General features: G+C 51.7%; 2 protein-coding genes across 20 annotated transcripts in view; one reads left to right on the plus strand and one right to left on the minus strand.

Moving 5' to 3' along the window:
* The window catches only part of MAPT (microtubule associated protein tau), a 130,448-nt gene extending 111,609 nt beyond the window's left edge, over window positions 1-18,839 (plus strand). For 7 of the 19 annotated variants that reach the window (XM_017950076.3, XM_031657650.1, XM_017950077.3 and 4 more), the window contains 4 exons: window positions 2,523-2,615; window positions 6,347-6,428; window positions 9,115-9,227; window positions 14,487-14,961. In XM_017950076.3, coding sequence (XP_017805565.2) covers window positions 2,523-2,615; window positions 6,347-6,428; window positions 9,115-9,227; window positions 14,487-14,702 — 504 coding nt within the window. In that variant the 3' untranslated portion in view covers window positions 14,703-14,961. Of the gene's footprint in view, window positions 1-2,522; window positions 2,616-6,346; window positions 6,429-9,114; window positions 9,228-14,486 lie in introns of all 19 variants that reach the window. The other 12 variants (XM_009190918.3, XM_003913230.4, XM_003913229.4 and 9 more) reach the window with 4 other exon arrangements.
* A 1,574-nt stretch (window positions 18,840-20,413) lies between these two features.
* Window positions 20,414-22,558, minus strand: part of LOC116270966 (KAT8 regulatory NSL complex subunit 1-like) — a 68,720-nt gene continuing 66,575 nt past the window's right edge. Inside the window, exon 14 of the mRNA XM_031656969.1 lies at window positions 20,414-22,209. Within this exon, the coding sequence (XP_031512829.1) occupies window positions 21,982-22,209 (228 nt within the window). The 3' untranslated portion in view covers window positions 20,414-21,981. The remainder of the gene's footprint in view (window positions 22,210-22,558) is intronic.

Here is a 22,558-nt window from a genome sequence, read left to right on the forward strand (position 1 = left end):
ATTCTAGGACTCTGTGTTATGAAAATAACCCATCATATGGAAAAAGCTCCTTTCAGAAAGAGGTTCATGGGAGGCTGTTTGTATTTTTTTTCTTTGCATCAAATCCAGCTCCTGCAGGACTGTTTGTATTATTGGAGTACAAAATGGAATCAATACAAATGTTGGATAGCAGGAGGAAAATATTCACAAAATGGAATGGAACATATTATTAAACATAGTGCTTCTGATGACCGTAGACCATACAGAATGCTTAGGATATGATATCACTTCTTTTGTTCTTTTTTGTTTTTTGAGACAAAATCTCATTCTGTCACCTGGGCTGGAGTTCAGTGGCGCGATCTCAGCTGACTGCAACTTCCATCTCCCAGGTTCTCCTGCCTCAGCCTCCCAAGTAGCTGGGACTACAGTTGCGTGCCACCATGCCCGGCTAACTTTTGTATTTTTACTATAGACGGGGTTTCACCTTGTTGGCCAGGCTGTTCTCGAACTCCTGACCTCCGGTGATCCACCTGCCTTGGCCTCCCAAAGTGCTGGGATTACCGGCGTGAGCCACCGCGCCCAGCCTAGGATATGATATCACTTCTTAGAGCAAGATACAAAATTGCATGTGCACAGTAATTCTCCCAAGTTTAGGTACACAGGGATGGTTACATCTAAACGAGACTTAAAGGAAATACAAAAAATGCAATCCTGATTGTGTTAGGGTGGTGAGAAAACGGTTTTGTTTTTGCTTTGATGAGCTCTGTTTTTTAAAATTGTTATATTTTCTAATAAAAATACATAGTCTGTTTGAAAGAATATTAAAGATTATGAAGAGATGAGTTAGATGTTGATTCATATTGAAGATTCAGATGAGTAAAATTAAGGGGAAAAAACGGGATGAACCAGAAGCCAGGCTGGAGTCCCAGTCCCAGACCCGACAGCCCAGGCTGATGGGGCTTCCAGGGCAGTGGTCTCCACCCAGCATTCTCAAAAGAGCCACTGAGCTCTTGCCATTTTCAAGATTTCGGAAACCGCCTTGGCATGGCTGGTCTTTCACTGGGATCTCCACTTGGCAATTATTTACATCTGAGACGAATAAAAACCAAAGTGCTGAGATTACATGCGCAGTGGCTCAGGCTTGTAATCCCAGCACTTTGGGAAGCTGAGGTGGGCTGATTGCTTGAGCCCAGGAGTTTCAGACCATCCTGGACAACATAGCGTGACCTCATCTCTACAAAAAATACAAAAAATTTGCCAGGTGTGGTGGCATGTGCCTGTGGTCCTAGCTACTTGGGAGGCTGAAGTAGGAGAATCCCTTGAATCCAGGGAGGTCGAGGCTGCAGTGTGCCGTGATGATGTCACTGCACTCCAGCCTGGGGGACAAAGTGAGACCCTATCTCACTAAGAAAAAAAAAAACAAAACACTGTTTCCAGAGTTCCTGAGGGGAAGGTCACCGGGTGAGGAAGACGTTCTCACTGATCTGGCAGACAAAATGTCAAGTTTTTCCAACTCCCTAAACCCTGGTTTTCTATTTCATAGTTTTTAGGCAAATTGGTAAAAATCATTTCTCATCAAAACGCTGATTTTTCATACCTCCCGGGTGTCTACAGAAAGAACCTTCCAGAAATGTAGTCGCGGGAGACCCATCCAGGCCACCCCTGCTTATGGAAGAGCTGAGAAAAAGCCCCACAGGTGCATTTGCTCAGCTTCCGTTATGCACCTGGTGGCACTGTGGGTGGGAGGGGGCTGGTGGGTGGATGGAAGGAGAAGGCACTGCCCCCTTGCAGGGACAGAGCCCTCTTACAGAGGGGACACCCCACATTTGTCTTCCCCACAAAGTGGCCTGTGTCCTGCCTGCGGGCTCAGGGCTTCTTAAACCTGGCTGTGTGTCAGAATCACCAGGGGAACTTTTCAAAACCAGAGGGACTGGAAAGACTCCTCCAGATTTGAATTCTAGGTTAGGGCTGGGGGCTGAGATTTTTAAAATCCACAGGTGATTCCGATGCCCAACAGGCTTGAGAACAGCCACAGGAAGTTCTCTGGGAATGTTCCGGTGGGTCTAGCTAGGGGTGAGTGGAGATGCCAGGGAACTTCCTGTTACTCACTCATCAGTGTGGCCTAACACGTTTTTCACTGACCCCAGGCTGGTGAACGCTCCCCTCTGGGGTTTGGGCCTGACTATGCCATCCTTGTGTGGACCTGCAATCCCAGCTTCGTAAAGCCCGCGGGGAATCACTCACAGTTCTGGGATGCCTTCGGGGCAGCCCTCTCTCTGTCCCTTCAGCTCCCCTGGGGTGTGACTCAATCTCCCGCCACTCCCCAGACTGCCTCTGCCAAGTCCAAAAGTGGAGGCATCCTTGCGAGCAAGCAGGCGGGTCCAGGGTGACGCGTGTCACTCATCGAAAGTGGAGGCGTCCTTGTGAGCAAGCAGGCGGGTCCAGGGTGGTGTGTGTCACTCATCGAAAGTGGAGGCGTCCTTGCGAGCAAGCAGGCGGGTCCAGGGTGACGTGTCACTCATCCTTTTTTCTGGCTATCAAAGGTGCAGATAATTAATAAGAAGCTGGATCTTAGCAACGTCCAGTCCAAGTGTGGCTCAAAGGATAATATCAAACACGTCCCGGGAGGCGGCAGTGTGAGTACCTTCACACGTCCCGTGCGCCGTGCTGTGGCTTGAATTTTTAGGAAGTGGCGTGAGTGCGCACACTTGCGAGACACTGCATAGAATAAATCCTCCTTGGGCTCTGAGGATCTGGCTGCGCCCCCCGGGTGAATGTAGCCTGGCTCCCCACATTCCCTCACACAGTCAACTGTTCCCAGAAGCCCCCTCCTCATGTTCTAGGAGGGAGTGTCCCAGCATTTCTGGGTTCCCCAGGCCGTGCAGGCTGCGTGTACAGAATAGGGTGTCTGACGGACCCTCTCTCCAGCCCCTGCCTGGGAAGCTGAGAATACCCGTCAAGGTCTCCCTCCACTCACACCCAGCCCTGTCCCCAGGAGCCCCATAGCGCATTGAAAGTTGGGCTGAAGGTGGTGGCACCTGAGACTGGGCTGCCGCCTCCTCCCCCGACACCTGGGCAGGTTGACGTTGACTGGCTCCACTGTGGACAGGTGACCCGTTTGTTCTGATGAGTGGACACCAAGGTCTTACCTTCCTGCTCAGCTGTGCCTCCTATGTGTTCAAGGCAGGAGCGGATTCCTAAGCCTCCAACTTATGCTTAGCCTGCACCACCCTCTGGCAGAGACTCCAGATGCAAAGAGCCAAACCAAAGTGTGACAGGTCCCTCTGCCCAGCGTTGAGGTGTGGCAGAGAAATGCTGCTTTTGGCCCTTTTAGATTTGGCTGCCTCTGGCCAGAAGCGGTGGCTCATGCCTGTAATCCCAGCACTTTGGGAGACCAAGACGGGAGGTTTGCTTGAGCCCAGGAGTTCAAGTCCAGCCTGGGCAACAGTGAGACCCCTCTCTCTACAAAAAAAAAAGTTAAATTACCCAGGTGTGGTGGTGTGCACCTGTAGTCCCAGCTACTTGGGAGGCTGAGGTGGGAGGATCACCTGAGTCCGAGAGGCAGAGGTTGTAAGGAGCCATGATCGCGCCACTGCACTTCAACTGAGGCAACAGAGCGAGACTTTGTCTCAAAAAACAATGGTATAATAATTTTAAAATAAATAGATTTGGCTTCCTCTAAATGTCGCTGGTGAGATTCGGGACTCAGATCCTCAAGTCCCACTGACTCACCTGATGAGCTGAGGCTTCATCATCCCCTGGCCGGTCTATGTCCACGGGGCACCGGAGGCTCGTCTCCCACCAGCAGTCTTGGTGAGCTGAAAGCAAACTGTTAACACCCTGGGGAGCTGGAGGTATGAGACCCTCGAGGTCCACCCCAAGGGAGGCATTGATTTTTGAGAGCAATCACCTGACCCTGGCTGGCAGTACCAGGACACTGCTGTGGCTCCGGGGCGGGCTGTCTCCGGAAAATGCCTGGCCTGGGGCAGCCACCCGCATCCAGCCCAGAGGGTTTATTCTTGCAATGTGCTGCTGCTTCCTGCACTGAGCACCTGGATCCTGGCTTCTGCCCTGAGGCCCCTGGAGTCCCACAAGTAGCAAGCGCTTGGCCTGCGGCTGCTGCATGGGGCTACTAACGCTTCCTCACCAGTGTCTGCTAAGTGTCTCCTCTGTCTCCCACGCCCTGCTCTCCTGTCGCCCCAGTTTGTCTGCTGTGAGGGGACAAAAGAGATGTGTGCCCCCACCCCTGCCCAGGTCCTTGTTCCTGGGATTGCTGTTCAGCTGTTTGAGCTTTGATCCTGGTTCTCTGGCTTCCTCAAAGTGGGCTCGGCCAGAGGAGGAAGGCCATGTGCTTTCTGGTTGAAGTTGAGTCTGGTGGCCTGGTGGAGACTGCGCTCCTGAGGCGGAGCTGGGGAGAGAGCGCGCACGGGCTGCGTGGCCAACCCCTCTGGTAGCTGATGCCCAAAGACGCTGCAGTGCCCAGGACATCCGGGACCTCCCTGGGGCCCGCCCGTGTGTCCTACGCTGTGCTCATCTGTGGGCTAGCCTGTGACCTGGCAGAGAGCCACCAGATGTCCCGGGCTGAGCACCGCCCTCTGAGCGCCTTCACAGGAAGCCTTTCTCCTGGTGAGAAGAGATGCCAGCCTCTGGCATCTGGGGGCACTGGATCCCTGGCGGCGGCTAGGGCTAGGCGGCCCTAGTCTCTCCCCAGCCTGGGGGCCCCTTCCCAGCAGGTTGGCCCTGCTCCTTCTCCACCTGGGACCCTTCTTCCTCCTGGCTGGGCCCTGGAAGTTCTGCAGGACCTGCCGTCCCCCTCCCTGGCCTCCAGGTATCTTGACCACCGCCCTGGCTCCCACTGCCACCCACTCCTCTCCTATCTGGCCGTTCCCTGGTCCCTGTCCCAGCCCCCCTCCCCTTCTCACGAGTTTCCTCACCAAGGCCAGAGGGAAGAGGGAAGGAGGCCCTGGTCATACCAGCACGTCCTTCCACCTCCCTCAGCCCTGGTCCACCCCCTCGGCGCCGGCCTCAGAGCACAGCTCTCTCCAACCCAGGCCGCACACCGTCCGTCCTCCCTGCCCCAACGTCCTTGCCGCAGATCATGTCCGCCCTGACACACATGGGCCTCAGCCATCTCTGCCCCAGTTAACTCCCCATCCATAAAGAGCGCACGCCAGCTGACGTTAAAATAATTTGGGATGGTTCCAGTGTAGACCTAAGTAGAAGCGGGAACCGCTGCCCCCACTGCATGGTTTTTGGTGGCCTTGATAAACCATCTTCAGCCATGAAGCCAGCTGTCTCCCAGGCAGCTCCAGGGCAGGGCTTCCTGGGGAGCTGACTGATAGGTGGGAGGTGGCTGCCCCCTTGCATCCTCAGGTGACCCACACAAGGCCACTGCCGGAGGCCCTGGGGACTCCAGAATGTCAGTCATGACCCGCCCCCAGGCCGCACACAGCCACGGTTTCACAGATGCCGGCCTCCAGGGGACCTGTCTGTCTGCCACTCGGAGTCCCCACAGGGTGCCCCCCCAGGGGAGCTGGCTCTTGGACTGAGATCAGCTGGCAGCTCAGGACTGTCATTCCCCGAGGGAGCGGTGCCCTGGAGCCCACAGGCCTCCCCGTGTGTGTCTGTGTCTGCTCGAGCTTGCTGAGACATTCAATCTGTTGGTTTCTGCTGTGCCGCCTACCCACCCTGTTGATGATGCTTTGCTCCTGTTGCTAAAGACAGGAATGCCCAGGACCCTGCGTGTGCAGGTGCCCGCTGGCTCTCACGTCCGAGCTGCTGAACTCCGCTGGGTCCTGCTTACTGACCGTCTTTGCTCTAGTGCTGTCCGTGGGAGCTTTTCCTGGAATAAAGCCCACCCATCAACCCTCACAGCGCCTCCCCTCTTTGAGGCCCAGCAGATACCGCACTCCGGCCTTTCCAGCAAGATTTTTCAGATGCTGCGCATACTCATCGTATTGATCACTTTTTTCTTCATGTCTGATTGTGATCTGTCGATTTCATGTTAGGAAAAGGAGTGAATTTTTTACCCTTAAGCCTTTGCTGAGCAAATGTCTGGGCCTTGCACAATGACAACGGGTCCCTGTTTTTCCCAGAGGCCCTTTTGTTCTGCAGGGATTGAAGACACTCCAATCCCACAGTCCCCAGCTCCCCTGGGGCAGGGTTGGCAGAATTTCGACAACACATTTTTCCACCCTGAATAGGGTGCGCTCCTCATGGCAGCTGGGAACCACTGTCCAATCAGGGCCTGGGCTTACACAGCTGCTTCTCATTGCATTACACCCTTAATAAATCCATTTTATCCTCTTTGTCTCTCTGTCTTCTTCTCTCTCTGCCTCTCCTCTTCTCGCTCCTCTCTCATCTCCAGGTGCAAATAGTCTACAAACCAGTTGACCTGAGCAAGGTGACCTCCAAGTGTGGCTCATTAGGCAACATTCATCATAAACCAGGTAGCCCTGTGGAAGGCGAGGGTTGGGATGGGAAGGTGCACGGGGTGAAGGAGTCCTGGCGAGGCTGGAACTGCCCCAGACTTCGAAAGGGGCTGGAAAGGATTTGTTGGGTAGACCATCAAGGAGAGTTGAGTGTGGAACTTGCGGGAGCCCAGGAGGCGTGGTGGCTCCAGCTCGCTCCTGCCCAGGCCATGCTGGCCAAGACAAGGTAAGGCGGGAGTGAAGTCAAATAAGGCAAGCACAGAAAGAAAGCACATGTTCTTGGCTGGGCGCGGTGGCTCACGCCTGTAATCCCAGCACTTTGGGAGGCCAAGGCAGGCGGATCACGAGGTCAGGAGATTGAGACCATCCTGGCTAACACGGTGAAACCCCATCTCTACTAAAATTACAAAAAATTAGCCGGGCATGGTGGCGGGCACCTGTAGTCCCAGCTACTCAGAAGGCTGAGGCAGGAAAATGGCATGAACCCAGGAGGCGGAGCTTGCAGTGAGCCGAGATGGCGCCACTGCACTCCAGCCTGGGTGACAGAGCGAGACTCTGTCTCAAAAAAAAAAAAAACACACATGTTCTCGCTTATTTGTGGGATCCAGGAGATAGATAATAGAAGGATGATTATCAGAGGCTGGGAAGGGTAGTGAGGGGATGGTGGGGGGATGGTTAATGGGTACAAAAAAAAAAATAGAATAAGACCTAGTATTTGATAGTGCAACAGGGTGACTATAGTCAATAATAATTTAATTGTACATTTAAAAATAACTGAAAGATAGCCAGATGCGCTGGCTTACGTCTGTACTCCCAGCACTTTGGGAGGCTGAGGTGGGCATTTGAGACCATCCTGGCTAACACGGTGAAACCCCATCTCTACTAAAATTACAAAAAATTAGCCGGGCATGGTGGCGGGCACCTGTAGTCCCAGCTACTCAGAAGGCTGAGGCAGGAAAATGGCATGAACCCAGGAGGCGGAGCTTGCAGTGAGCCGAGATGGCGCCACTGCACTCCAGCCTAGGTGACAGAGCGAGACTCTGTCTCAAAAAAAAAAAAAAAACACACATGTTCTCACTTATTTGTGGGATCCAGGAGATAGATAATAGAAGGATGATTATCAGAGGCTGGGAAGGGTAGTGAGGGGATGGTGGGGGGATGGTTAATGGGTACAAAAAAAAATAGAATAAGACCTAGTATTTGATAGTGCAACAGGGTGACTATAGTCAATAATAATTTAATTGTACATTTAAAAATAACTAAAAGGTAGCCAGATGCACTGGCTTACGTCTGTACTCCCAGCACTTTGGGAGGCCGAGGTGGGCATTTGAGACCAGCCTGGCCAACATGGTGAAACCCCATCTCTACTAAAAATACAAAAATTAGCTGGGCGTGGTGGCGGGCACCTGTAATCCCAGCTACTCGAGAGGCTGAGGCAGGAGAATCACTTGAACCTGGGAGGCAGAGGTTGCAGTGAGCCGAGATCTTGCCACTACACTCCAGCCTAGGTGACAGAGCGAGACTCTGTCTCAAAAATAAAAATAACTAAAAGAATATAAATGGATTGTTGTAACACAAAGGACAAATGCTTGCGGGGATGGACACCCCATTCTCCATGATGGGATTATTACACATTGTGTTTCTGCATCAAAACATCTCATGAACCCCATAAATATATATACCTACTATGTACCCATAAACATTTAAAAAAAAAAATTTTCAAGGTGAAGAGGGAGGCAAGATGCTGGCCTTAAGCCCTAACCCGTGATTCTCCCAGCAAGCTGTCCACAGGTCCTCTCAGGCTTGAGGTGCAGCTATATGGATGTATGAGCTTGGTCCCCAGCCAACATGGAGACACTTCACCATCGGCAGCAGCTACAGCACAGGAACCCTGGGTCACTGCCATGTCCCCTCTGTGACTTTGTTTAAACAGAAAATGATGCTCTGGGTTGGCCGTGGTGGCTCACACCTATAATTCCAGCACTTTGGGAGGCTGAGGTGGGCGGATGACGAGGTCAGGAGATCGAGACTATCCTGGCTAACACGGTGAAACCCCATCTCTACTAAAAATACAAAAAATTAGCCGGGCGCGGTGGCGGGCGCCTGTAGTCCCAGCTACTTGGGAGGCTGAGGCAGGAGAATGGCGTGAACCCGGGAGGCGGAGCTGCAGTGAGCCGAGATCGTGCCACTGCACTCCAGCCTGGGTGACAGAGTGAGACTCCGTCTCAAAGAAAAAATAAAATAAAAAAATACTTGACTTACTGGAAGCCAACCAATGTATAATTTAGAATAATTTCTCCTGGGTTGAGCTGTCACTTACCTTTGCAGTATCTCAAGAGGAAGAGTTTACTGTGTAAATATTGATGCATACTTTGATTAGATAGATGAAGCAAACTATTTTCAAGCACTTTTCAAGGACTTACTTGTATCCAAACAGCATTCTAAAGGAAAGTCTTACCTACTTCTAAAGGCTGGTCTCTACTTGAAACCTCTTGCTTGGCCCTGGTTCAAGTCCTGCTGCAAACCTGGAAGTCCCATCACTGTCTTCTTCCCTGCAGAGCAGTGGCTCCTGATCTAATTTTTGCTATGCCCCAGCAGCCCCTGGCACTTTGCCCTGTAGACCACAGACCTCATGTAATGTGTGCTAAGTCCACGGAACCGCGGAAGACGATGGCAAGATGCTCTTGTGTATGTTGTGTTCTAGGAGGTGGCCAGGTGGAAGTAAAATCTGAGAAGCTGGACTTCAAGGACAGAGTGCAGTCGAAGATCGGGTCCCTGGACAATATCACCCATGTCCCTGGCGGAGGAAATAAAAAGGTAAAGGGGGCGGGTTGGATGCTGCACTTGGGTATGGGCATTAATCAAGTCCAGTGGACAAAGACTGGTCCAGTTCCCAGAGGAGGAAAACAGAGGCTTCTGTGTTGACTGGCTGGATGTGGGCCCTCAGCAGCATCCAGTGGGTCTCGACTGCCTGTCTCTATCACCTTCACCAGGAGCTTTAGCACATTTCACAGCTGGGCTCCAACCTGGAGAGGCTGACTGATCGGTCTTAGGTGCAGCTCAGTTGCTGGAGTTTTTGTTTTTATTTATTTTTATGTATTTGAGGCAGGGTCTCCGTATTAGTCCGTTCTCACACTGCTAATAAAGACATACCCAAGACTGCGTAATTTATAAAGGAAAGAGGTTTAATGGGCTCACAGTTCCACATGGCTGGGGAGGCCTCAAAATCATGGTGGAAAGCAAAGGAGAAGCAAAGGCATATCTTACATGGCAGCAGGCAAGAGAGCGTGTGCAGGGCAACTCCCATTTATAAAACCATCAGACCTCATGAGACTTATTCACTATCATGAGAACGGCATGGGAAAGACCCGCCCCCATGATTCAGTTACCTCCCACTGGGTCCCTCCCATGATACATGGAATTATGGGAACTACAATTCAAGATGAGATTTGGGTGGGGACACAGCCAGCCCGTATCATTCTCCCTCTGTCATCCAGGCTGGAGTGCATTAGCATGATCTCAGCTCACTGCAGCCTCTACCTCCCTGGGTCAGGTGATCCTCCCACCTCAGCCTCCCAAGTAGCTGGAACTACAGGTACCTGCCACTATGCCCGGCTAAATATTTTGTATTTCCTGTGGAGACGAGGTTTTGCCATGTTGCCCAGGCTAGTCTTGAACTCCTGAGGTCAAGCAATATGCTCACCTCAGCCTCCCAAGGTGCTGGGATTACAGGTGTGAGCCACAGTGCTTGGCCTAAGTGGCTGAAGTTTTTAAAGCTCCCAGGTGATTCTTTAGTGCAGTCAAAAGTGAGAACTAGCTGGGTGCGGTGGCTCATGCCTGTAATCCCAGCACCTTGGGAGGCCAAGGTGGGCAGATGGTTTATTAGAGATGATCTCTACTAAAAATACAAAAGTTAGCTGGGTGTGGTGGTGCATGCCTGTAATCCCAGCTACTTGGGAGGCTGAGGCATGAGAATCGCTTTAACCCAGGTGGCAGAGGTTGTAGTGAGCCAAGATCGTGCCACTGCACTCCAGTCTGGGGAACAGAGTGAGACTCCATCTCAAAAAAAAAAAAAAAAAGAGAACCACTGTCCTAGGCCCTGCTGTTTGCAGACAACTAAAAAAGGAAGTGGACATCCCCAGTCACCTGTGGCGCACCAAGAACACATGGGAACATAACCTAATTTTCTAAATGGGTTACTAGGCACTTAGAGCAAAACAATGATGCTGAAATCCTGATTTCAGGAAAGCCTTTGCCTGCCTGTTGTGGAAGTGTCCACACGAGGCTCCTGGGGCCTTGGTGTCCCCAGCAGTTTCTAGTCTCCAGGTCTTGCTGTGGGTGTCTGTGCAGTGAGGGTGTGTGTGGCGCTAAGCGAGATCTGTCTAGGCCTGGCACAGGATGCGGTCTGGTAGCTGCTGCTTCTCTTCTGCAGAAGCGCAGCCAAGCACCCTCTGGGGTTTCCTGCCCACACCCAGCCTGAAGTTCTGGGAGTGGCTCACTTTCCAACCTTCAGGGTCTCCCAGGAGCTGACTGGGGAGTGGTGGAGGGAAAAGGATTGTATTAGTCCGTTTTCATGCTGCCGATGAAGACCTATCCGATACTGGGCAATTTACAAAAGAAAGAGGTCTGATGGAGTTACAGTTCCACGTGGCTGGGGAGGCCTCACAATCGTGGCGGAAGGTGAAAGGCTTGTTTCACATGGTGGCAGACAAGAGAAGAGAGCTTGTGCAGGGGAACTCCCCTTTATAAAGCCATCAGATCTCGGGAGACTTACTCACTATCATGAGAACAGCACTATCATGAGAACATAGGGGCAGGGAAAACCTGCCCCTACGATTCAATCTTCTCCCATTGGGTCCCTCCCACAACGTGTAGGAATTGTGGGAACTATAATTCAAGATGAGATTTGGGTGGGGTCACAGCCAAACCGTATCGGGGTGTCCCAGAAAGGGTGTGGGATCTGAGACCCGGCTCGGCGTGAGGAAGTTTGCTTCTCGAGGTGGCCCAGTCGGGTGGAAGTGGCAACCAGGCTGTCTCTCCACCAGGCCACTCAGGTGGCAGCTGAGAGACCCCTGCCCTGGTCAGTCTCCGCCCTCCCCTCCTGCCACTGCATCTGGTTCTGAACAGATGGGCACCCTCATCTTGTGTTTGTGATAAATGTCTAACCATGTAGTTTTGTGAGAAGTGTTTGCCGCAGATGCTGTAAACTGTGGCCTGGGGCAGACCTCACCTCCAGACAGGCCCTGAGGCTGGCGAGGGCACTGGCCCATAGTAGCTGGCCGAGAGCTCTCAGGTTGTGCCACGCAGGACACAGGGATACTTTTCAGTGCCTGGGTCACTATCCAAAGTGAGAAAACAGGGAGGGACCAGGAGGCTGCCCGCCTCAAGGGATGTGGGGGCCGGGCCCAGTTATCTGAGGAAGCAGTCAGCTTCTCTGCTGTTTCCACCACCCAGGCCTCCCCTGGTCTAAGGCAGGGCCTCCCAGCCTTGGGGCGCTTGAAAGATACCTGGGCCTGGCCCCATCCCCACAGTCTGAGTGGGTCGGGATAGGGGCATGGGCATTGGTGATTTCCTGGGTGAAGGGAGGCCCGCTGCAGTCTCTGGAAGCTTCTCTGTGGTAGGAAGAGCTCTGGGCTTGACTCTGCTTGGAGAGTCAAGATCCGCAAATCCTCTCAGCCTCAGTTTCTCCTTCAGCAAGAGGAAATGGAAATGCTGTACCTACGTCCCAGGGTGGTTGTGAGACACCCCCCCCAAAAAAAACAATGTTCTGGAAGGTTCCTGGTGCGTTGCAGTCCTCTAAGAACCTGAGTTAGAGCCATGCTGAGTCTTGCTTCTTGGCTCCTTCTGTTTCCAACTTGTCCATGTGATGGCTCAGGAAGGGTGGGCAGGGCCCTGCCCCTACTCAGAAAACACCATCCTGGTCCCAGGGATCCCCGCAGCGTTAGTCCCGTTTTCCGTGTGTTGAGAAAAATTGCTAACAAGCAGTGGGGCACACCACCAGCCTCCTGGGTTCCTTTCAGTTTGAGGATTTTTGGACATTCCCAGGAATGTCAACTTTCTCTTAAAAAACACTTCAAAAAACATTAACATAAATATTTTTATCAAAGCTTGTATTAAATGGTCTTTCAAGAAAATACAGTAACAGGCCAGGCATGGTGGCTCACGCCTGTAATCCCAGCACTTTGGGAGGCCAAGGCAGGCAGATCACCTGAAATCAGGAGTTCGACACCAGCCCGGCCAATGCAGCAGAACCCCGTCTCTACAAAAAATACAAAAATTAGCTGGGTGTGGTGGCACACACCTGTAGTCCCAGCTACTCGGGAGGCCGAGGCAGAATTGCTTGATCCCGGGAGGTGGAGGTTGCAGTGAGCTGAGATTGCGCCATTGCACTCCAGCCTGGGTGACAAGAGTGAAACTTTGTCTAAAAAAAAAAAAAGAAAAAGAAAAAGAAAATACACTAATAGAGAACAATCTGTTTTTCAAAGTAGTGACTGCAAATGAACAAAATATGTATCTAGCTTAAACGGGAGCCTGTTTTTCTCTATGCCCATTCAAGCCTGCTGCAATAGGGGCCCTTCAGCCTGGATCCATGGACTCCTAAAATTATATGGAAAATGGCTGTGTGGGTGTGAGTGTAGGTGGACATGTGCACACATATTTTTGGCTTTACCAGATGCTCAAAGAGCCTAGGACCCAACAAAGGCTGAGGATAACCCTGTCGGCCACTTCAGGGTCATCAGGAATTACTGTGCGCTGCTCACTTCTCCAGTGAACGCTTTCTGCTTCTGCGTTTCCTGGTATACTTTGGGGCTCCTGGCTAGGTCATGTGTTTCTCTACTTTCAAAAGGGCTTCAGCCAGGCACGGTGGCATGAGCCTGTAGTCCCAGCTGCTCGGGAGGTTCAGGTGGGAAGATTGCTTGAGCCCAGGAATTTGAGGCCAGCCTGGGCAAGTAGATAGATAGGTAGATAGATTGATAGATAGATAGATAGATAGATAGATAGATAGATAGATGTATAATAGATGGATAGATAAGTCGCTAGACAGACTCCATCCTAAATCACCTATCCACCCACTCACACATAAAAAGGCCTTTGTCATGTCATGTTTTGCGGCCCACCTGCCAGTGCTGCCCACAGTTGCTGCCCCTCCAAACTCATCAGTCACTGGCAAACAGGAGGAATGTGTGTGGCTCATGTCTGGGCATCAGTGGCTCTGGGAGACATCCTTGATCTTCTCCAGCTTCTCCTTCCACATTTTCCTTTGCAATCTGGCAATATCTATCAAAATAAAATGCGCATGCCTTTTGACCTAAGAGCTCCACTTCTAGGACACACTTACAGGTGTGTGACATGATGTTCATTCAGGGTTATTTATCTGAGGTTGTTCATACGCACCATTGCCTGTAATCACTAAAGGCGGGAGCAGCCTAGGCATCCATCCACAGAGGAGTAGACGCCTTTGGATACATCCGTGGTGACGGAATACTAAGCAGCCTGTGTACATATACACTCACACATGTGTTTGTTTGTGTGGAATATCTCTGCAGGATACACAAGAAACTTAAAATGATCACTGTCTCTGGGGAGGGTACCTGGGTGCCTGGGAGGCAGGTCAGGGGAAGAGTGGGCACAGAGATTACGAATTGGAAGACAATAAAAACAACAGCTTCTGGCCAGGCACAGTGGCTCACGCCTGTAATGGCAGCACTCTGAGAGGCCGAGGCGGGCGGATTGCTTCCGCCCAGGAGTTCGAGACCAGCCTGGGCAACATAGTGAAACCCCATTTCTATTAAAAATACAAAAAACTAGCCAGGTGTGGTGGCATGCACCTGTAATCCCAGCTACCCGGGAGGCTGAGGTGGGAGAATCACCTGAGCCTGGGAGGTTGAGGCTGCAGTGAGGTGAGATTGCACCACCTCACTCTAGCCTGGGTGATAGAGCAAGACCCTGTCTCAAAAACAAACAAACAACAGTCCCTGGCACTGTGGGCCAGGCCTGGCAGGGCAGTTGGCAGGGCTGGTCTCTCTTTCTCTGGCACTTCATCTCACCCTCCCTCCCTTCCTCTTCTCCTTGCAGATTGAAACCCACAAGCTGACCTTCCGCGAGAACGCCAAAGCCAAGACAGACCACGGAGCGGAAATCGTGTACAAGTCGCCGGTGGTGTCTGGGGACACGTCTCCACGGCACCTCAGCAATGTCTCCTCCACCGGCAGCATCGACATGGTAGACTCGCCCCAGCTCGCCACGCTAGCCGACGAGGTGTCTGCCTCCCTGGCCAAGCAGGGTTTGTGATCAGGCCCCCGGGGCGGTCAATAATCGTGGAGAGAAGAGAGAGTGAGAGTGTGGAAAAAAAAAGAATAATGACCCGGCCCCGCCCTCTGCCCCCAGCTGCTCCTCGCAGTTCGGTTAATCGGTTCATCACTTAACCCGCTTTTATCGCTCGGCTTTGGCTCGGGACTTCAAAATCAGTGATGGGAATGAGAGCAAATTGCATCTTTCCAAATTGATCGGTGGGCTAATAATAAAATATTTTTTAAAAAACATTCAAAAACATGGCCACACCCAACATTTCCTCGGGCAATTCCTTTTGATTCTTTTTTTTTCCCCCTCCATGTAGAAGAGAAGGAGAGGCTGTGAAAGCTGCTTCGGGGGGATTTCAAGAGACTGGGGGTGCCTACCGCCTCTGGCCCTGTCGTGGGGGTGTCACAGAGGCAGCGGCAGCAACAAAGGATTTGAAACTTGGTGTGTTCGTGGAGCCACAGGCAGACGATGTCAACCTTGTGTGAGTGTGACGGGTGGGGGTGGGGCAGGAGGCCATGGGGGAGGCCAAGGCAGGGGCTGGGCAGAGGGGAGAGGAAGGACGAGAAGGGGGAGTGGGAGAGGAAGCCACATGCTGGAGAGGAGATGCCCTCCTCCACGCCACTGGGAGGGCCAAGGCCTCCGCCACCTGCAGTGTCTCAGACTGAGCGACTGCCTGTCCTTGGTGGCCAGGGTCTGCTGCGAGTTGATGTGCCACCCTCTGCAGGGCAGCCTGTGGGAGGAGGGGCGGCGGGTAAGAAGAGAAGGCAAGCTGGCGGGAGGGTGGCACCCCGTGGATGACCTCCTTGGAAAAGACTGACCTTGATGTCGGAGGGCGCTGGCCTCTTCCTCCCTCCCTGCAGGGTAGGGGGCCTGAGCCGAGGGGCTTCCCTCTGCTCCACAGAAACCCTGTTTTATTGAGTTCTGAAGGTTGGAACTGCAGCCATGATTTTGGCCACTTTGCAGACCTGGGACTTTAGGGCTAACCAGTTCTCCTTGTAAGGACTTGTGCCTCTTGGGAGACGTCCACCCGTTTCCAAGCCTGGGCCACTGGCATCTCTGGAGTGTGCAGGGGTCTGGGAGGCGGGTCCCGAGCCCCCTGTCCTTCCCACGGCCACTGCAGTCACCCCTGTCTGCCCCACTGTGCTGTCGTCTGCCATGAGAACCCAGTCACTGCCTATACCCCTCATCACGTCACAATGTCCAAATTCCCAGCCTCACCACCCCCCTTCTCAGTAAGGACCTGGTTGGCTGTGGGAGGCACCTACTCCATACTGAGGGTGAAATTAAGGGAAGGTAAAGTCCAGGCACAAGAGTGGGACCCCAGCCTCTCACTCTCAGTTCCACTCATCCAACTGGGTCCCTCACCACGAATCTCACGACCTGATTCGGTTCCCTGCCTCCTCCTTCCATCACAGATGTGAGCCAGGGCACTGCTCAGCTGTGACCCTCGGTGTTTCTGCCTTGTTGACATAGAGAGAGCCCTTTCCCCTGAGAAGGCCTGGCCCCTTCCTGTGCTGAGCCCGCAGCAGGAGGCTGGGTGTCCTGGTTGTCGGTGACGGCACCAGGATGGGCGGGCAAGGCACCCAGGGCAGGCCAACAGTCCCGCTGTCCCCCACTTCCACCCCAGCTTGTGGCTGCCAGCCTCCCAGACAGCCCAGCCCGCTGCTCAGCTCCACATGCATAGAATCAGCCCTCCACATCCCAAAAAGGGGAGCACACCCCCTTCGAAATGGTTCTTTCTCCCCGGTCCCAGCTGGAAGCCATGCTGTCTGTTCTGCTGGAGCAGCTGAACATATACATAGATGTTGCCCTGCCCTCCCCATCTGCACCCTGTTGCGTTGTAGTTGGATTTGTCTGTTTATGCTTGGATTCACCAGAGTGACTATGATAGTGAAAAGAAAAAAAAAAAAAAAAAAAAAGGACGCATGTATCTTGAAATGCTTGTAAAGAGGTTTCTAACCCACCCTCACAAGGTGTCTCTCACCCCCACGCTGGGACGCGTGTGGCCTGTGTGGCGCCGCCCTGCTGGGGCCTCCCAAGGTTTGAAAGGCTTTCCTCAGCATCCGGGACCCAACAGAGACCAGATTCTAGCATCTAAGGAGGCCGTTCAGCTGTGAAGAAGGCCTGAAGCACAGGATTAGGACTGAAGCGATGACATCTCCTTCCCTACTTCCCCTTGGGGCTCCCTGTGTCAGGGCAGAGAGTAGGTCTTGTGGCTGGTCTGGCTTGCGGCACGAGGATGGTTCTCTCTGGTCACAGCCCGAAGTCCCACAGCAGTCCTAAAGGAGGCTTACAACTCCTGCATCACAAGAAAAAGGAAGCCAGTGCCAGCTGGGGGGATCTGCAGCTCCCAGAAGCTCCATGAGCCTCAGCCACCCCGCAGACTGGGTTCCTCTCCAAGCTCGCCCTCTGGAGGGGCAGCCAGCCTCCCACCAAGGGCCCTGGGACCACAGCAGGGATTGGGATGAATTGCCTATCCTGGATCTGCTCCAGAGGCCCGAGCCACCTGCCTGAGGAAGGATAAGTCAGGAGACACCGTTCCCAAAGCCTTGACCAGAGCACCTCAGCCCACTGACCTTGCACAAACTCCATCTGCTGCCATGAGAAAAGAGAAGCCGCCTTTGCAAAAAATTGCTGCCTAAAGAAACTCAGCAGCCTCAGGCTCAATTCTGCCACTTCTGGTTTGGGTACAGTTAAAGGCAACCCTGAGGGACTTGGCAGTAGAAATCCAGGGCATCCCCTAGGGCTGGCAACTTCGTGTGCAGCTAGAGCTTTCCCTGCAAGAAGTTTCTGGGCCCAGAACTCTCCACCAGGAAGCTCCCTGCTGTTCGCTAAGTCCCAGCAATTCTCATAAGTGAAGGGATCTGAGAATAAGGAGGAAATGTGGGGTAGAGATTTGGTGGTGGTTAGAGACATGCCCCCCCTCATTACTGCCAACAGTTTTGGCTGCATTTTTCATGTACCTCGGTTCCTCTTCCTGAAGTTCTTGTGCCCTGCTCTTCAGCACCGTGGGCCTTAACCGGTAGGCTCTGGGATCTCCCCCTTGTGGGGCAGGCTCTTGGGGCCAGCCTAAGATCATGGTTTAGGGTGATCAGTGCTGGCAGATAAATTGCAAAGGCACGCTGGCTTGTGACCTCAAATGACAATCCCCCCAGGGCTGGGCACTCCTCCCCTCCCCTCACTTCTCCCACCTGCAGAGCCAGTGTCCGTGGGTGGGCTAGATAGGATATACTGTATGCCGGCTCCTTCAAGCTGTTGACTCACTTTATCAATAGTTCCATTTAAATTGACTTCAATGGTGAGACTGTATCCTGTTTGCTATTGCTTATTGTGCTATGGGGGGAGGGGGGAGGAATGTGTAAGATAGTTAACATGGGTAAAGGGAGATCTTGGGGTGCAGCACTTCAATTGCCTCGTAACCCTTTTCATCATTTCAACCACATTTGCTAAAGGGAGGGAGCAGCCACGCGGTTAGAGGCCCTTGGGGTTTCTCTTTTCCACTGACAGCCTTTCCCAGGCAGCTGTTCCCCATTCCCTCCCCAGCCAGGTGCAGGCGTAGCAATATGGACATCTGGTTGCTTTGGCCTGCTGCCCTCTTTCAGGGGTCCTAAGCCCACAATCATGCCTCCCTAAGACCCTGGCATCCTTCAAGCCGTTGGCACCTCTGTGCCACCTCTCACACTGGCTCCAGACACAGCCTGTGCTTCTGGCAGCTGAGATCACTCACTTCCCCCTCCTCATCTTTGTTGGAGCTCCAAGTAAAGCCACGAGGTCAGGGCGAGGGCAGAGGTGATCACCAGCGTGTCCCATCTACAGATCTGTGGCTTCGTAAGACTTCTGATTTCTCTTCAGCATTGAAAAGGGTTACCCTGGGCACTGGCCTAGAGTCTCACCTCCTAATAGACTTAGCCCCATGAGTTTGCCATGTTGAGCAGGACAATTTCTGGCACTTGCAAGTCCCATGATTTCTTCGGTAATTGTGAGGGTGGGGGGAGGGACATGAAATCATCTTAGCTTAGCTTCCTGTCTGTGAATGTCTATATAGTGTATTGTGTGTTTTAACAAATGATTTACACTGACTGTTGCCGTAAAAGTGAATTTGGAAATAAAGTTATTACTCTGATTAAATATAAGGTCTCCATTCATGGATTCCAAGGACAAGAAAGTGATATAGAATGTCTATTTTTTAAGTTCTTTCCCACTCACCCTTAGAGAATTTAGTTCAGAACAGGAAATGACATTATTAAAAGCTGGACATCAGGATTAACAGCTCTCTCTGGGGCCCTGAAGGTGAGAGTTCTCAGACTTGATCATTTGCAGCTGATACTCTCATTGTGATGCTGGCAAACCATCCTAGTCCAATTCAAAGGGCAATACAAAGCCTTGTGGCTGACCTCACGATGCGACACTCAGTTTGCAAGACTGGTGCCGGTGTATGCAAACCTGAGAAGGTTGGGGATGAGGATATGGGATCTTTCGTCCCTGGAAATTTAGTCCAGAGGCCTAAATTTCACCAAGCCAATCAGCTTAATGAGTGGCTTACATTCCTGCTAGGTTTACAGAGCTGCCTCCTTCTTTCCTTTGGCACCTTATTATACATTGAGGAGCATTTCTGCTAAACCAAGATAGGGATACCAGATAGCGTCCTCCTAGCAATGCCACAAAGGAAAACAAAAACAAAACAGCAATCCATCAATATTATTCCTTAGTAACTACGCCGAGGTTCGTGACACCGAATCCTTAGATTGTTTCAAAATACTACTTTTCTTTGATCTTCCTGATGTGTTTGCCACTGCAGGCAGATGTTTAAGTAGAACAGATTTTAACTGCAGCTACAGAAGCAGCAACAGGCCCACAAAAGAGAAGTGCTATCTCAGAAAGCATAGCTTTCAGAGCCACAAGAGACAGCCTCACTGGCTGTTTCAGCTTGACTGCCATGCAAAGAAGAGAGCAGAGGGAGAACCAGCCCCACCCACTGACTCATCTTGTATAAAGAAAAGCACCTACCAGCAGCCTAGGCTACATAGTGAGGCACTATCTCCACAAAAAACCCAGGAAAATTAGCTGGGTATGGTGGCACAAGCCTACAGTCCCAGTTACTGGAGAGGCTCAGGTGGGAGGATCTCTTGAGCCCAGGAGATCCAGGCTGCAGTGAGCCAAGATTGCACCACTGCACTCCAGCCTGGACCATCGAGCAAGATCCCATCTCAAAAAATAAAAAAAGAAAAGCATGTAACCTCCTCAGAAGAAAGATGCTATAATCTCAGGCAGCAGGCAAGAACCAACTCAGGCTCTACGCAAATTATGTATCTCACTGACCCCCACCAAACCTCACAAAAATTTAACGGTGAGAAGCAAAATCTCCTTTAAAGAGCAATGTAGAACAGAAAATATCATACAGCAGACTTCACTAGAGAGAAAGTGGATCAACTGCTTTCACTCAACAAAAAGAAAAAGGAGACGATCAATACAGATCCCCTCACCTCCTGGCAGCCCTTACCCTCAGTGAAAAGCCACCACCATTCTCTCTCTGGTGGCCATCAGATGAACCTGCGGCGTTCCCACAAAACAGAACGGAGATTTCCCAAGGTATAGAGCAAGTTAGAGTACCTCAAAGAATGGCGCCAGCCAGCCGCTCCGAAGCTGCCAACACTACCACACATACACAGTTCAGTAAGTCAAGAAAGGCCTGGTACACAGCATTCTGTAACTTTTTTTTTTTATTTTTTTCAATTTTTCCTTCTTTTTTTTTTAAGCACTAGTCTGTGCTTTGCGAACAGAATCAAGACATTAACAAAGATCAGCTTCTCTGAAGAAAAGCATTTCTATAGAACAAAGACAGCTACATGTTTCGCTGCCATTACACAGCTCCAAAGCAGGAAAAGAAAATATTTACAAAATACAAGTTTTTTTTTTTCATTTTTTGTTTTTGTTTTTTTTTTTCAATGCTAAAAGGGTTATTCAGAATTTTCAACCTTATAAATAGAAGAAGCACTTTATGCATAGGGATATGGTGCATTATTGTATTTTTTCTTTAAAGAAACAATGACAAACCCTTTAACTTGCAAACAGAAAAAAAAAAAATCACTAATGTTGAAAATTGTGAAAAAACCCCAACCATTAAGCAGTTGTCTACTATTTTTATACGATTACAAAATGGCCAAAAAAAAAGTCTTCTCCCCCCTCCCCCTTTTTGGTGATGTGATCATACAGGAGACAGGCACAAGGTTAACAGAGAAGGGTGAAGGGGGAACAATGGGAACCACAGCTAGGACCAGACAATGTTCCACAGGCAAGGGGAGCGTGAAAGACCAAGAGTGGAACTAACACCAACAGGGATCTGGATGTGAAGGAAACATGGCAAAGTGAATCAGAGAAAAAAAAAAAAAAAATCACACAGGGAGATGGCTGCTCACTTCCCACAACCCCCCGTTTGCAGGGGAGTGGGAACAGAGGTTAAGTAGTCCTAACCCTACCTTCAGAGATCAGGATAGGTGGTAAAAAAACATTCCGAGTGGCAGGACGGGTTGTGGGTGTGTATGTGGCATTGGAGAAGGGACAGGGAAGGGTACCAAGGGGCATGATGAGGGGAACCTGAGCAGCCACAGCCAGGTTACTGCAGTTAAAGAGTCAAAACAGAGAAGACCAAATGCAGATGAAACAAAAAATAGGTCTCTAAGTTCTGGGTGAGAAGGGAAAGCTGTTCTGCCGGCTGAGCACTTGGTGAGAGCAGCTGGCAGTTACGGCAGAGAGGCTCTGGTGGGGATGTTCCAGCACGAAAAACCAAGGGGGGGAGCCAGCCAGGAGGGCCACAGCTGAGCCCAGCCACAGATGGGAGGGGAAGGGGTAAGAGCCCAGAGCACCCTGCCCCATTCCACCCTAGCCCGAGAAGGCCATGCTCAACTGGAGCCCTCTGCCCGCCAGGCTGTTCTGCCCTGCCCACAGGTGTGAGGGAGGGGGTGGTCATCTAAGATTGGTAAGTCCAGTGATTCAACAGTGCAGAGGATGTGCCAGGACCAGGCCAGCAGGGTCTCATCCTGAACTTCTGTTTGCCAACGGGAGGAAGTGCTCAGGTGTGTGACAAGAAAACATGGAAACAGAAAACAAAAATTAAAACGAGAGAAAAAAATACCAAAGTAGGATCTAAATTCCTTAAGTTCACTAAAAACTGTGAAAATTTCCGGCATATGATGTTTGAATATCAAACGCAGAGATTTCTGAAGCTTTAATGCCAATAGTTAGTGAGTCTGTTTAGATTCTTGTCTCCCGCTCATCTGTGAGTTGGGCGCTGAGCTGTGGCTGCTGCCACCAGATGCCGACTCTTGAGGGGGACAGTGGGAGGCGAGGTGGGTGCCGCCTCTGTCTCCCGGCCAGTCTTGCTGCCTGAGGTGCGTCGAGTGCAGCGGGCTGCTCGCTCCTGTGCATCCAGCTGGTCCTCACACTCCGCCTGGGGACTGTGCGCCAGGGGGAAGGTCCGCCGCTCCCAGGGCTGGACAGACTGTAGGCAGACAAGTTGCTCTGTGAGGACCCAGACCCAGCCAGCCTGCTTCCTGCTCCAAGGCCCTGCCACAAACCTTGTGGCCGGAGACTAGGACCAGTCTATCTAGCGTTCCTGGGACAGTCCAGGAACACCCCTCCTAGGGTGTACCAAGACAACCGTATTGATCATTTAGCAATGATAAATATAGTTCCACTGAATGTTGAGGAGGTCAATTTAAGTGCGGCCCTTTGTCCCTTCAAAAGGGGAGGGGATGGCTTATGATGTAGGTCCCTCTTCAGCAGATGCTGTCCCTTCCTGGTTCCATCCCCCAACCATGCCAACCCCACCCAAGGGCTATGTCCCTTAC

The sequence above is a fragment of the Papio anubis genome, chromosome 17 (assembly GCF_008728515.1).
Source record: "Papio anubis isolate 15944 chromosome 17, Panubis1.0, whole genome shotgun sequence".
In the NCBI taxonomy this organism is placed as follows: domain Eukaryota; kingdom Metazoa; phylum Chordata; class Mammalia; order Primates; family Cercopithecidae; genus Papio; species Papio anubis.